Below are 15,920 nucleotides of genomic sequence, written 5' to 3'. Positions count from 1 at the left end.
GAAACTGACCTTAACTAACACTAAATATCTTTAGCTTGATATTTCAGTTTTTAATTTACTCTTTAAAAGACTAATAATAAGCAATGACACTAGTTAAGTTTGTATAATTTATATATCTTAAAAAGGTTGCAATAAAACTTATTGTGATTTATGTTCGAAGGCAATTTGTTGAAAACAAAATAATCTTCATTATAGTAAAATATTAATCCGACCCATTAGAAATTTAGAAGGCTTTCTAATTTTTTGTTTTTAATTACTTAGTAAACCAAATAGATATAAATTTTTCAATATAAGAAGAAATTTTCACGAGTCGTAAAATGCAATACCTTCCGCTTCATGGTTTACACTAAACCGCTTCGCATCCAAAATGTTAATTGAATTTGAAGCGGAAATAGCACCGTTAGGCCTCAATCGGAGCCACAAGACGTACACAATCTATATAATTTAATTTATACGCACTGTGGCGCGCTTCCCAGCGCCAACATTGACACACTTTGGGTGGTCTTGGCGCGCTGACTTTATTTTGGCAAGCCGGCGAGCGAAAAAACGAAAGCCAAACCGAAAACCGAAAACTACGAGTAAAAACCAAGAACCAAAGATCCAACCGCACTCACGTCGAATCCGAGGCGAGTAATCGATGAGACGTGCGATGGCAGCCCAAACGCGACATGTGCACTTGTGCCACCTGTTGAAAGGGCGCAGCCGGAGCAAAGTCTTCGAGTGCCGGACGACGCACTGCATCATTTGCAGCTGAAATTTCAATTTCAGCCTTTTGGCAGCATTTCAAAAGAGCGACTGACTGGCCGACCAACTCAAGTAGACGGCGGGCGCCAAGGCGCCAGATAAAATTTTGCCAGCGAACGGCATTAAAGAGCGCGAGAAACTCATTTTATTTCTATTTTATTTATTGAGCCATTAGAGAGGGGCGCAAGGAGTTCGGCTGTCAGCTCATTCACAGATTAATTTTGGCAATTTATAGGCAACGAGATAGGTTTTGAGTAACTGCATCATGGACATATTTGCCACATGGAGTGCACAGACCGTGAGTTATGTAATGAGGGGAGGGTAGGACGACGCGCGATCGCCAATTCGACTCCCATGTTGGCGACAGACTTACAGAAATGTCACGATACCCTGGCAAAATGAGCCGTCCGGTGTGAGTTATTTATTGGACTGAGAGGGGGCAAATTTTGAACCATTAAAATATTTGAGTTAAATGCTTGATTGACACCGAACATGGAGGGAGTTTTTCAATTGAATTTTCAATGAATGTAAAACTGAAGTGACTATTTTGATATTAAAGTAAGTTGAAAGGTTAAGCAGTTGTTTTTTCTAAACTTACTAAGACAATTTAAGAAATTTATCAAAAATAAAATAAGTTATAGGTTACATTTAAAATGTTTTGATCTTATAAACTGTAGTAATTGAAAGGTCAAAGTTATCTTCTTTTTTCGATAAGATTTTGAAAATCTTCAAAACTTCAGCTAAATTATTTATATTGATGTTTAATTGGTGGCATACACCAAATATAATTGTTATGAGCAAATGAGGTGACGACTCACCTGTGCCATTGCTGCCGAACCAGAGGGCAACTAGGTCCTCGCTTGGCGGTGTATGGTGGTGATAGGGATTGCCGTATAGGTAGGGACTCGGATAATCGAGCAGAACACGACGCGAGCCGGGGGACAAGGACTCCGCTGGAGGGGTCATATGTTGGAGAAATATCTGATTTGGGAGGCACAACATGGTGGGATATAAGTCCTTACCCTGAGCTAATTGAGCAGCATATTCCGTTGCCTTTTGCAGATTAATTCGCGGTCGGGGCTTGGCAAGAATTTGTTGTTGTTGCTGTGGCACCACCGTATGCTGTTGATGCTGTTGCGCGGATTGTTCAGTTGTGGGGGGATTATTCGCTGCCGCTGCTGCTGCCGCCGAAGAGTCCAAAAGCAGTTGTTGAACTTGCAATATATCAACGTATTCGTCCAATTCCACAGGAGGTTGCTGAGCGGTAGCTTCAGTGATTGGCGGCGGATGATGGGATGATGGTGGCGCAGCACTTGTAGTCTGATAATAGCCAAAGGCCGGTGCCGCGGCAGGGGCACTTGGCACGGCAATGGGTGGTGCAGCTGGTGGTGCAAATTGCAGGGAATTTCGACCCAGCAGAGGAGTTGTGGGTGTATTCAGAGAATCCTGTGTTGCTGTCGACGTGGAATTCGCTGTTGCAAAAGGCACTAAACTAAGATTTTGTCCAGGTAATCCAGATGGAATCGCTCCAGTTACAGACGCCACTGCTGTCGAGGACGACGAAGTTGCTGATGGATGCTGCTGGCTACCTACAATCAGTTCATTTTGACGCCGCATTGTCAGCAACATTTTTGTGTTTGGGCGCGTTGCACGTTGATCGGTTCGAAAATAAAGCAAAATATTTTGAAAACAAAAAATTTAGACACCAACAAATAAACCGAGACTCCATTTGTTTGCTAACTGATCACTTTTCGTTTAGTTTAGGTATAATTGGCACATTTTTTTGTACTTTGTTCGCGTTTTGGTTGCGGTTTGCTTGATTGTTGTTCACTGTATTCTTTAAAAAGGTCAAATCAGTCTTGGCTTATTCACTCTGATTCTATCTTTATTTGATTGAAAGTTGCGCAAAAGCTGAAACGAAACAAATATACATTTTATTATTTTTAATTTATAATAGTCATTGAATAATTAATTTAAGCTTATGGTATTTTTACCTCTTTTTTCAATGGTTTCACATTTTTTTTTTACTTTTAACACTTTAAACATTTATAAAATATATTTAAGACATTTAATATACACTACAGTAGATAAACACTCAGATTTAAATAATCACAATAAGACACTTAGATTAAAAATGTATAGACAATTTGTGTTTAAATTTCACCCTCAAAATAATTATTTAAAAAGATCTCAAAAATGTTGACCAAAAATATTTTCACTTTGCCGTCGGCAATTAATTTCTTTTCTTTAGTTTGTTTTTATTCTCTGACATCTAAAGTTGGCAAAAAAAATTTCTTGATCATTTTTCACTCTCTTGCTTCTCTGGGTTTGCTTTATTTTAATAATTAGTTTTGATTTTGATTAATTTGCTTTTGGTCAGACGCGAGCGATTTAGTTATTTCGGCGTTGTTTTTCGATTATTTTGCCAAAAACTGCGAGACGAGCCGTTGAGCCGTCGAAGCGCTACTGGCGCGAGCGGTGAAAATTGAAAATGAAAATGGGAAACTCGGGCCATCGGTGAAAAAATCATGAAAACAGCGGCAAATCGGCTGCGTCGGCGTCGATAGCAGCGCTGTGGCGTCGGAAGCATCGGAAAATTCCTGAAAATATGTGTTTAGCTTTTGGCCATCATCTATTTGCCGCCCGAACGCTGGTGCTTCTCTGTCTGCGTGTAACTTTGATTCTTATTTGTACTGAAACATCGCACTCTCAAACCTGGCCCACACACATTTCTCTCTATCGCTCGCCCAATTTTCCCGGCCGTGTGTGTGTGGGTGGCTGTACGAGAGCAAAATCCAGCATTTCCGATTCCGAGCGGAGCAAATGTTAACAATTGTGGGTAGCGGTCGGGAGCGAGTGTGAGAAGCGATGAGCATCGAAGAGAGGGGGAAAATGGAAATGCCGCGGCACTCAGAGAGGAGCCGAAAATGTGCCACTGAACTTGCCAAAATCTACGTAATAGTTGTGCATTATTGCATGTGTGTATTTTGCCAACGTAATTCGCTTATCAGCGGAGATAAGCAGTTCGCTTTTTGGCTTTCGCTTTCCAAGCCATTGGCGTCATCGCAGGTCGTATGAGTAATTTATGGTAATTATTCATACGCCTTGTTGTCTCTTGTGCTTCAATTGTGTTCCTGATGTTCTAAGTACAGACTAGGTTCATTTAAGAAAAATCATAGATTTGATTTCTTAATAAATATTTTAATTAATTGAATGACACAGCTATTTTTATCTAATGTTAAATAATTTATTTTATTAGTAATATAGTTCTTTAAGCAATTTTATATTTCACATTCATAGTTTTTAAGAAAAAGTTTATTCTACTTGAAATGAATATTAAATATGTGAGCGTACCAAATGCCGCTTGAACTTATTGTAGTTCGGCCATTTTACCAAAAAGAAAACCTCCATTAGCAACTTTAGACTTATGTTTTGACATTTTGACAAAAAGTTTCGGAATTCCGAGAAGTGCAAACACTCGAAGGGCCAAAATACCGAACCTCGGAAAGCCAAAGAAAACAGACATCATGCTAAATGCTAAACCGCCCCCGTCCGTAGCAGCAAAATGGCAATTAGAGCTGCACAGTGAAAGCCTCGTCCCTGCGATGACATTTAAAGGTTAGAGGTTGTGAGCATCAATTAAAAAGCAGCTTGAAACAAAAGAGCAATTATAATAATAACAATCACAAAACGACTACGCCTGCCAGGTGGAAAAACAGAACACACTAAGGTTATCCAAGCTGGACCTGTTGATTGCCTACCCTTATTTCGCAAATTTTCTTTTTTATACTTAAATTTTCTTATAGAAATAATTTCCCGAGTGGGTGTGTAAGAAAATACTTCACTAGGATTCTAATAGATGCGATTAAACGCCCACATTGACTACGAGACGAGGATAAAGTGAGAGGCAGCAGTCTAGTTTAAGAGCAAAAACGGCACAGTGGGCTAATTTGGCAATACAATTCACATTTGTTTTGATTCACAAATCAACAAATTTGTTTAACGTATGGAAACACAAAACATATTTTTATAACATATACACATTGCTAATGAAGAGGAAAATATAGAATAATAGAATATTTTTGTTAAGTTAATTTATTTCAAAGTGGATTTTTTTTCTGTTAAACATAATTTTTGTATTGCAGTGATCCATTTTTTCAGACTGTGTTGATAAAGAAACCAATCTAGTATTCATCGACAATTCACTTACGCAGCCAACAGCCATTATCAACCATTTTAAATTTACACATTTATTTCTTTTTATCAAATTATGTAATTTGTTATCTTTAAAACTGTATATACGTTTCTATATACACATATTTAATTCCTTTAAAATGTAGTATAATCTTGTTGTCCTAGTCCTTATATTCGATACACTGTTCAGAAAAATACTAACAGCTACTCGAACTTTCCACTTGACTGGAGCCTCGGAAGCATAGATACAGGGGGCTAATACTTTGCCCTTTACCCAAATGCTTGCCACGTGTGTGGGATGTCCTGATGCTCGTCCTCTTGCTCTTTGCTGCCTGCCAACCGATGGCGGACGAAAGTTTCTGGCCATGTTCGAAAATTATATGAATGAGTGGAAAATGAATTGAGCTTATCAATGAAAAAGCTTCATGACTCCTGTTATACTCGGAATTCATTCTTGAATCGACGAGCGTTTTAATATTGAAACGCAGAAGGGGAACTACAGAAGCTTTCTATGTTGTCCGCTTGAACTTTGGTATTTAAGGAGTCCTGCTATTTTTCTGCTACTCCAGGCTTCTCATATTCGGGTTCACTCAAATGTCAGCTTCGACTCCCCTTAAACAGCACGATTTCGCTCGAAGCCTTAGCCGTGTTTAATTAGCCAGGCAATTTTAACTTGTTGCAGGAAATTTGCGGCTGCCAATTGCCGGTTGACCTTTTGCAACAGGACCTCCACACATATTTTTGCATTGCAGAAACATGTGTGCGAGACTTTTAACCTTTTAGTGTGGCAGCGCTAATTGATTTGTTTTAAACACGTGTCTAGCCCGAGGAGTGGGACCCAAATGTAAGCGTCTTTCATTCCAACGTTAAAAAGCTAACAAATAAGAGAGAATAAGGAAATTGCTTCCAGAATTATGAAGCAGCTCTATTAGGACCCAATAATGTAAAAACAGTGTTGCGTTATTTAATATTCTTTAACAACGATTTTAAATTATTTTATCATTACTATAAATTCTGTAAAATAATCCCTTTTAAAAGTAATATCTTTTTGTTAGCGTTTCATGAATTACTCGAACATTCGATGACTCCGTAAAAAACCCGGTTTTCTCAAAATTCCAAATGGAGTCTACCTGAAGGTGACGGTTGGCAAAACCTGCTCAATAATATTTGAAGACTGTGTCAATGTTTTTTCTGCAAAATGATCTCACATAGAAGCTTATCTGTTTAAAAAGAAAAATAGTTACATAGTCTTAACTGCTTTGAAAGTCGATTACGATATTAAATGCCATAAAAAACATATATAAATAAAATGGATGATAATAAAGTTATGAAATAATAATCAACACTGGAGTGGAGCCCTAACTACTTTGCTCTAGTGCACGAATAAAGTTGATGATGATGATTTTTAGAACTGAGTTAACGATTATTTCATATTAACTTTATGTTACTAATAATTTATTTAAAACAGTAGTTGAATGGAATTTAAATTATATTTTATTTAAATAAAACATTTTAAAAATTATAATTGAAAGAAATTGAGTGTGCTTGTATTGCAGCATTTTTTTAAACAAACATGGGGGATTATTACAAAAGTTTTTATGACTGTATGAAGATACAAAAGTAAACAAATAAAACAATTACGTTTTACAAGTAGACTTGCAATTTATTGATAAATTAAAAACATAGCTATACTAAGGTTACAAATTGGTCGCCAGTGGTCCAATTTTTCCGCCATTTATTTGAGAAAGCTTTAATTTCCCCCAATTAAAGGCCATTAGAGGCCATAATCGAGGAGCCTCTTCAAACGCAGAAATACCTCTGCGCAGCTGTAACCATTAATATACTTGTTTAGATGTCGATCGTGAATGCGCGGGCAATATAGGCAGAGCCTAGCTACTTACCAGCTATAAAAAGGCAATCAGATGTCGTCGATGCAGAGAAGAGCCGGCAACAACAGAGCACGCAAGCTCAGAAAGTTAGTCCAAGGAATCAAGATTCGGGCGCGTAAATAGGCAGGATCGTTGGAGTTTTCCTCTGGAGTTTACCGGCCAGGGAGGCGGGTGGTGAGGGGCGAGGCTCGCGACTGCGTTTGTAATTAATTACGAGGCGGGCCAAAAGGCGAACGCACGCGCGCGACTTACTGCAACTACTGAAACTACTGCCAACCGCAACTGCAACTGCAACTGCAACTTCAGATGGCCATAGAGCGATAAGAGCCGGCTACAGAACGTGGCCAAAGTCAAAGGAAGCGACCGAGCTACTGCGATTACGCGAAAGATAATCCACCGGCTGTGTAATCGCGATCTCGTCGAGCGAAACTCGTTCCCGGCTTTCGTAGATTATGCAATTTTGATTTGAAACACGCTACTTGATGGGCTGGCCAAGATATTGGGCTTTTGGCTTAATTCGCTTAACGATCTCATGCACAGGGCGCGTAAATCGGGCTAATATCTCCGCTCTCCCTTTTGGATTCTGTAACTTATTAGACGATAATTTCCTTCCGGTTGCGTTTTTTTGCGATTCGACTCGTCGTCCGACTGTCGGCGGTGAAAAAAATACGGTTTGCTTCGCTTTGCAGCGCTGCCTTGACTGTTTTGCTTCGGCTTCACTGTAGCTGTACACTGTACATGGATCTGTATCTGTATCTGAGGCATTGTAGAGTGTGTGAGTGGCATTCGTGGGCTGATCATCGCCTTACTTAGAGATCTGTCGCCCAGTTGAGATGCCTCGTCTTGTTGTTGTTGTTGTTGATGTTGCTGCTGCTGCCGTGTGTGGGCACAACTGTACATGCGAACGGGCTAGGATAGCCGTCCCTGTCGCACACATGAGCGGAGGATTGCCAGAGGGGCAACAAACACCGAACACCAAACACCACAAGCCACACACACAACCCCCGCAACGCCACAAAGTGCTTTTCTCTCTCGGTGAGTTTCTATCGCCCAGTATAAGGCTGTAACACCTTTGGATTACTCTTAAGTCGTTTTCCTACACTCAAAGGAATTTTGAGAAGAACGTTTAGCCGTATTTAAAGTTCTAACATGTTAGTTCAGGATTTAGAATAAAAGGACTTGTATAAAATTGAAAAACTCTTTACTTACATTTTTAGATATTTATAGAATCAAAGAAAGGTCTTAACAGTCAAAGGTCTAATCCTCAAACTTTACTGGAAAATCCATAAAATGCATATATTTTGATGGGCATTAGAAAAATGTAACCCTTAACTCGAATTCTATTTTTGTTTGCGACAGATGGTGCTACCAGTATTTTCAAACTCCTTTTAAAACTCAACGTGTGGGAGCTTTTTTGCTTGTGGCCAAATAAGCCCTTTACTACCTCCGATTCTGGGAAACCCTTGAAGCTTTCTGGATTTCTAAAAAAGGATTGTAGAAAAATGTATCCCAGAAAATGATTTTTTAATTGACATGAATATAGTAGCGATTAGAAATATTTAAATATTAATTTCTGAACTTCCTATTTTTAATATTTAGAAAGTGTGCCACTTGAAAGTACTTTTTTTAAGTATTTTAGAGCGTGCCAAGTTTAATTGTGTATAACTGGTTGTGTGGGCTTTTCTTTTGGGCTAAAGGCAGTCCAAAAGCCCACACACCTGGCCTGCACTGCTGATCTCAACCCCTTCCAGCGTTTTCAAAACCCTTTCAGCAGGATACTGTTGGCAATTGCGTCATTCGCTGCACTTGAGCAGCTATGTTTTAACATGCATATTACCATATAAAGCAAATTACAAAGGTTTTCTTGGAAATGACCGCAATCAAAATACAAAAACCAATCCTGAAAGCTTTAGCTGGAAAGCTAAAAATAACACCAACGAAAGCTAACTGGGCGAACAAAAGCTTGGTGTCCCCTTAGAAAAAAGCTTTTTTCATCAGCGCCCACACACACGCACACAAATATACACACAAACAAAGATGGGGTTACGTGGGTGGATTCATTGATAAATTTGGTATCTCTTTCTCTCGCTATTTCAGCTAAATGTAAATTGAATTGCAAAATGCTGCAGCTGTGACTGCAAAAGAGACAGTGCTATAGAAAGGGTGCAGGTGGAAAAAGGGAAGAAGAAAGAGACGGAGAAACGTGGAAAGAAAGAGACAGGACAGCCCCTCTTGGTGCTGCTCCACTTTAAATTATGTGGGTGTGGATCAAGCTCAGCATTAGATTGTGAATGAAAACTTGAAAAGAGACAGCGTACAGCGACGCGAAAGAGACAGAGCACCCAGTTGAAAACGCCCACTAAGCTCGCCTCACACACTAACAGTTTTGATTCTAATAATATTCATAATTCACCCCCCTCTTTGTTCAAAACTCGACTTCATTCACAAAATGTTTATATATGGAAACTTGTCAATTAGTTCAAGTGTCTTACACTGAGCGAAACCTAAGCCCCCCAAGTCAAATTAATTATACTTAGCCAAATCGCCCACATGGCCATTTGACATTTGTACTCTTATTAACTGTAATTGCTCATTCAGAATGCGACACAAGCAACAGCAATAACAAAAGCCAGCACAATTAGCTCACACCTTATATAGCATATACTTTGTCAGGCAATACATTTGAGAAATGACATTTTATAGAACAAAGGTGACCCAAATATTGTCAAAATACAAAAATGGACTAAGGAGCTTATGAGGAATTTCCGCTTTATTTGAACTTTTTCACTTTTCCAATGTTAAAGTTTACAAAAGGTCTAATATACATAAGTTTTTATCAGTTTAAAATACGTTGGGTAAAATGTTAATTCAATAAGTCAAATATATCATAAGAACTTAAGTTGCAAAAAATCCCTAGTTAAACTTAAAAAAGGTTTGTATACCTTAATACCTACATTTTAAGCATAAAATTACACTGCACTAAAAGATGCTCCAAAGACATCAATACAGTGTAAGCAAATGTTTAAGTTAAAAAAAAACATAAGCTGTCATGTTTATTCTTCATGAGTTTAATGTGCTGATTATCTTTTTAAAAACGTCTTGCATTCCAATAATCTCATCTCTTTTCGTAGTCTATGGCGCTTGATTGACCATTTTAAGTCCTTCACAGCAACTGACACTGGCTTCCGTTTTTAACACCATTTAATTAATGAGAGACTCCTAAGTTCTTCAGACCCCGCAGATTGAAAATATACCTTAGGGCTTAGCAGACGACGACATCTGCAGTCAGTAGGTTGTAGTTCTGTTGTTAACTGGATGTTTAAGGGGCTGCTCATTAAAAGGTAACTCCTCTGCCATTTGGCTGTCAGTCACTCATTCGCTCACTTATTCATTTATTCATTCGCTTGGCAGACAATTTACAAAACGCGTTCCATTCATTAGCATTGACTGCCAACTGATGTTGTGGTCGTAGTTGTTAGTTACCCGATGGGTACCCTGGACAACTCCTTTGACTGCGTTTTCGTTAATATTTAGTTGGCTATAACCAGGCGCTGTTAACAAAGTGCTTCGTTTTTAATTAAAATGCGTTTAAAATTACTCATAAACGCCTCCAAAATATCTCTTTTTAGTAATCTTTTTTATTTTCTATTTTATGTATCTAAGGATTTTATTAAGCAAGAATTGTAGACATTGTCTGTGAAGAGATTAAGTATTTACCCCTTGTTTAACCAAAGTAAATAATATTTAATTATTGATGGTTATTATTATTTAAGAAAAACTATTTGTTTTCTAAATAAAAACGTTATAGATATAAAAGGCTCAATGTGATTAGAGTCGTTCAAAAACTATCATTTTTTTCACCAGCCTCTTTCTTAACCACTAAGTATGCATTTTTGGTTGAAAGATACCCTCCTATTTGGAGTATCCATTTACCAATCATGCTGGTGGTCTGCTGATTCAATTCGATAATTTAATAGCCTAGAAAATTTCCTTTTCTTAGTCGTAAATTTTCGACAAAAAGAAAACATTTCAATTGGGAAGCGGTCTGTGTGTGGCTCTGCGGCATTTGTTTTCATCATTATCAATATCGTCAACATCTTATGGGTGTAGATACTTATGCATCTAATAAGTGGATATATAAGGTGACACTTTTATATTGGTTGCATTTGCTTGCTTTTCTGTTGATTTACGATAACGCGTTCCATTCATTTTATGCAAATTTCATTGGTAGAAAATTTATTAGAAATATTTTTCTTTTTCTTGCTGGTCATATTTATTATGCATTTTCTGAATTAATAATGTTTTATTAGCCACGCCACACAGGCTGACCGTCTAAGGTTACCTCTTCTAGACCGGACTTGCAGCATATGTATCTTGTCGATCGCTGAACATCTCGCATAATAATCATAAACGAGGGATCTTGGATTAACAGCTTATAATTCTTCAATTAATAAATATGACACAGCCTTGCCTGACTCGTAAATCTCAAAACATACAGATTCAAGAGTTTTACAACGCAAAGAGCTGTATAAAATGTCCATCAAGTTTCCATAGCAACCAAAATTTGCAATTTCAATTAGTGCAACGCCCTTAAGTTCATGCCGGCAACGCGAATGAACTATTTCACATAAATCAAAAGTCTTGGGGCATGGCGTCAACTTGCTCAGCGCATTTCCTGCGCAAAAAGCGAAATTTAAATAAATAAATTGAGTTACCACCTCAAAATGCGCTTGTCGACAAGTTGAGCCTTGGCTTTTTGGTCTGTGGTGTAAAAGTAATTGCCTGTTTGAGTCCAATTACGACAATTTCACTATTACCTCAATTGTTGGTTCTATGCAAATGGATTCCGCCAGCATTTATCCCATAGTTCTCCACGGATATCCAATGCCTTTGCATAGATGATTGCCCCTACGATTTCTCTATTAGCCATAACCAGGGTAAATAGGCAATTGACTTGAAATTGGCAATTATTTTTTGTCTGTTTCAGAGACAGGCAAAAAGTTAAATGGTAAATAGAGACCCAGACAGACTTCCATATGTGAATGGTTGTCTCTCCGCATTTTTCCCATCCTCAGCCTTAGTTTCAGCCTCTGACTTTGCCTTCAGCCTCGTGAAAAGCCCAAGCGCATTATGAATGAATAATGTATGAATGAAAATTGCATGCACGTGTCCTCGAGCTATAAAATGTTTCACTCTTCGCCGTAGTTTCTTCCAAAGTCTTTGCATCGAAGAACTTTGTTGGAATTGAACTCGGAAAATTGACTACCAAAGGTTTGAATGCTTAAGAGCTAATTCAAAATCCAATAAAATTCTTAATCTTTCAAATTTTAAGCTTAACAGATTTGTTGCTTCGTAATCATAACACTTCTTAAGCGCAGAAAAAGAATTGTAATTAGAGAAAATGATTTTTTTTGGTAACAATAGTATACATTTATATTTATATTTATTTTATACTTTACCCATTAAAAACTTTCTTCATTGCATTCTGATTCAACTGATTTAACTGATCTAATTCGAGCGTTGAAAAGAGTTCGTCAAGTTCGTCACCTCAGTCTTTTGTTTAGCAGCGCCTTCGTTGATGTCTTCATTAGCGACGTCCAACGATAAGCGTATTTAATGCTGGAAATTTGTTTTTAATAACCCAAGGCGAACGCTTTTAATTAATCGAGTGAAAGAAGAAAAGTCTTTTGTGACAAAATTCATCGGCAGTAGCTAGACGATTTAAATGCAAATCAGAGCTGCCTGTGAGTGCATCGAATCGTTAAGTTGCCTGAAGATATTCAATTTGGGCACTTTGCTGCTTCCTAAGCATTGTTAGATGCAGTTATTAAATTTGACAGTTTACAGTTGGCGATAGCTTTGAAGCAATGCCGCCGCGGCTACTAAATTACTTCGATTTGGAGTATTATCAGCAGCTTGTTTGAGTTTCTGGTGCAGCGACGGCAGCAGATAAAAGGCGGCAAGTCAGGGAAAAGGAAGGTAAGGAAAAGCGATTTCAATTAGCATTTTGATGGCTCTACAAATGAGCGGACAGAACAAAAACCGCCGCCAATGATAGGCCATTGATAGCACATCATAAAGCAGGCGATCATTTTGTGAATCGATTTGCCGTTCATCTGTCTCATTACACTCGGAAAAACAACAGCAAAGGTGATTTAAAATTTAAAGCATTTTTCACAAAGGAAATAATATTATAAAGATTTCACGACATTCACATATTATGAAAATCATTATTTTTTAAATAAAAACTTAATAAATATTAAAAGTAAATACAATTTTGTAAACATTTTTATGGCAAATATTTTCCTATCGTGCATACACCGCTTTCCTTGGAGAGGCAGCTAGAGTTTCAGTCGCTCACATTATTAAATCATTTGGAATTTATGAAACGTCACGCGATTTTCGAAAGACACCAGCCATCAAAGTGGCCTCCAACTGCGCCAGCTATGACAATCTTCGGGGTAATTAAGTTTTTGCCAAGTGACAAATTAATCGAACCGCGGCAATTGCCGCAATGACCGTCTGGGTCCGGCACGCCTGGCATTAATCAATGCGATGTCAATTCAACTGCGACACGGGGATGCAATTTCACTCATTTTTTTCGCCGTTATTGGAAATTCGCCGAAAACAAATGGCAAGCAGTGATCGAGGTTCGAACATAGCATTCAACGAACCAACGACTCAGTTTGGCAATAGAATTGTAAGCATTTATCTTGTAGCTCGTTGGCGTTGTTCGCCTGTGTCCGAGGTCTTTGTATTGTGCGTAGACCCAAAATAGGGTCTTACTTTTATCTTTTTGCATTACAAAAGTATAGGGTTACCAAACGATTTGTCAACGTTTAGCTAGTTATGCGTCGAAGGGGAAAACTGGCACCGGATCCAAACATTTTGTTAGCTCGTTAAGATTTGTTGACACTCGTGTTAATGTTTTGTGTTATTTTCGTTTCTGTGCTTTCTTGGCTTGTTGGTGATGCAAATCAACTGGGCAGACCACCTGGAATGCCAGATCATGCTTGAAGCTTTGTGGTAGAGTACCGATGGATTGGATATTCCATGGCAGAAAACATTAAATTTACTATAAATAATGCCAACTCTATATTTTTCAGTTCAGTTCTTTGATATCGTTTATTTAAAGTTATGTCAATTATAATTTAAGCCATGTTTGGTTGACCCAAATTTGAAAATAGTTTTGTTAAATTTAAAAACTACATCTGATTCTCTTCCAACATATAAATAACCCTAACAATTTTCAATGAAATGAAATATATATTAAGTATAACAAAATAAGTTTAAGGGGACTTCAGCCAATTAAAAAAACCCGAACTGTTTTTAAATTTTAATTGTAAATCTCACAATTGATCACCGATCATTACAAGCTCTAATTTCACCTTTACCATGGAAACAAGAGCCACTGCATTTCACCAACTCAAAGACCATATCAAACGCTAGCCGCATCGTCTTATCACCGTATTTATGGTCAGAGCGATCCGACTTATCCGACACAGTACACCACTTAAGGGTCTCCGGGGTTTTGGGACCTTTTATGTTTAATTTAATTATGGTAAAATCATTTGATGCCAGTCCGCTTCATTTCGTTTAATTTGATTCGATTCGATTTCATTAACAACGCCTGCTCCACGTAAGTCCGCAAATCCACATAGTTATGGCTCCGAACGAATTGTGGGCCTCGAACTCGAGAAATCCTCGAAGCTTGGCATAGGTTGCAGAGGTCGGTTCCCAAACCATGACGAATTGTGTGCCCCAGTGTCATGTTAAATAAAATTGATAGAGAAATTAGGCAAAGCGCTGGAGTTGGCTAGAGTGCGGACCCGCCTTTAATTGGGTCGCATTAGTTTTGGACCTTAAGTGGTGCATTTGTCAGAGATGATGCCCCCGTGTGCGGCGGCCCCTGCAATTAGTCAATTAATGAAAAACCCATAAATATGCGGCTAACATTCGTCGATAGCCAAAAAAAAGGGGCTGCCCGATGTCCAAAAAGCTCTCGAAAATGGCAACTGCAGCGGTCAGTGGGCCGATATATGCTCTCCGCTAGCCATAAATTAATAGTCCATTATTTCTAAATTTTTGTCCACTTCAAACTGTCGTCGCCGAGTCGCCCAAAGCCAACTGACTGCCCTCGTTTGCATTTTAATCTTTCGATGGGGCGATGGGGCCACAAATTAGTCCAGAGCTGACTCTGTGTTGACTTGTCAGTGCGGCCAATAACTTAGGCCGGCGGACGCGATTGAATCATGTAATGCTGGAAAACGAAAGCAAAAATAAAGTCTTTTTTCGTTTGGCATATATTTTGGGAAAAAAAGTTATGTAAATCATTTTGTGGCTGCACATATTAATTCAAAATTGCTTAATTTCCTTCGCATGCCAGTACGCATGGGCCAAAAATTCGACGGATGGGTTCACTAACAAAAACATTCTAAAAATGTATATAAAAATTTTCTAAATGATAACCATTTGTTATAAAGATCCTTACCCTACAACTGACTACAATTGAATACAATGTATATACTACATTATATGTTTAAAGAATTTTGGTTATATGAATGCACGTTTCTGATGTGCCAGACCTGAAGTCAAAGAGCCAAATCCAAAGCCGAGTCGAAGCCAAACTTTACCACTTTTAGCCAGTTTGCCAACAGTTATGAAAAGTGGGGATCGGGGAGCTCCGCCGAGCAGTCTGCAAAGAGCTTTGGGCACTTTGCGAACTCATTTTCCGACTCAATCAAATCAAATAATTTATGCTTCGCGAAATTAACTGGCCGAGTGAGTGGAGGTCATGCCATATGTGAGGAGAGTCCAAGAAGCAGGAGACTCGGGGCCCAGAGCACAGTTAAATCTTTTGGCTGGCCATAAAGTGTGTTGATTTTTCCATTTGCGAGACCCTAAAGCGCTGCAATGCGAAATAAATAATTGTTTGGGGTAGAGGAGACCTTGTGGAAAATTGCCTGCAATCGGGGAGTGTTTTGAGAATGAAAATTTGCGTTGCGTTCATTTAGCCAGTGCGTCTTATTTATTTACAAGAAAAATAATACAAAAATCATAAAAATATAAGAAAAATGTGTGTGTGTGTATATA

At 38.3% G+C, this 15,920-nt stretch overlaps 1 protein-coding gene across 1 annotated transcript in view; it reads right to left on the bottom strand.

Annotated features, from left to right (window-relative positions):
- Positions 1 to 7,522, bottom strand: part of LOC108136850 (homeotic protein female sterile) — a 44,088-nt gene extending 36,566 nt beyond the window's left edge. The window contains exons 1-3 of the mRNA XM_017258274.2: positions 6,840 to 7,522; positions 1,767 to 2,655; positions 1,563 to 1,697 (exon numbers count right to left, since the gene is read on the bottom strand). Coding sequence (XP_017113763.1) covers positions 1,563 to 1,697; positions 1,767 to 2,373 — 742 coding nt within the window. The 5' untranslated portion in view covers positions 2,374 to 2,655; positions 6,840 to 7,522. The remainder of the gene's footprint in view (positions 1 to 1,562; positions 1,698 to 1,766; positions 2,656 to 6,839) is intronic.
- Positions 7,523 to 15,920: the final 8,398 nt, after the last annotated feature.

The sequence above is a fragment of the Drosophila elegans genome, unplaced genomic scaffold (genome assembly GCF_018152505.1).
Source record: "Drosophila elegans isolate 14027-0461.03 unplaced genomic scaffold, ASM1815250v1 contig_476, whole genome shotgun sequence".
In the NCBI taxonomy this organism is placed as follows: Eukaryota; Metazoa; Arthropoda; class Insecta; order Diptera; family Drosophilidae; genus Drosophila; species Drosophila elegans.
The sequence above is the reverse complement of the archived record's forward strand: the minus strand, read 5'-3'. Positions and strand labels throughout refer to the sequence as shown.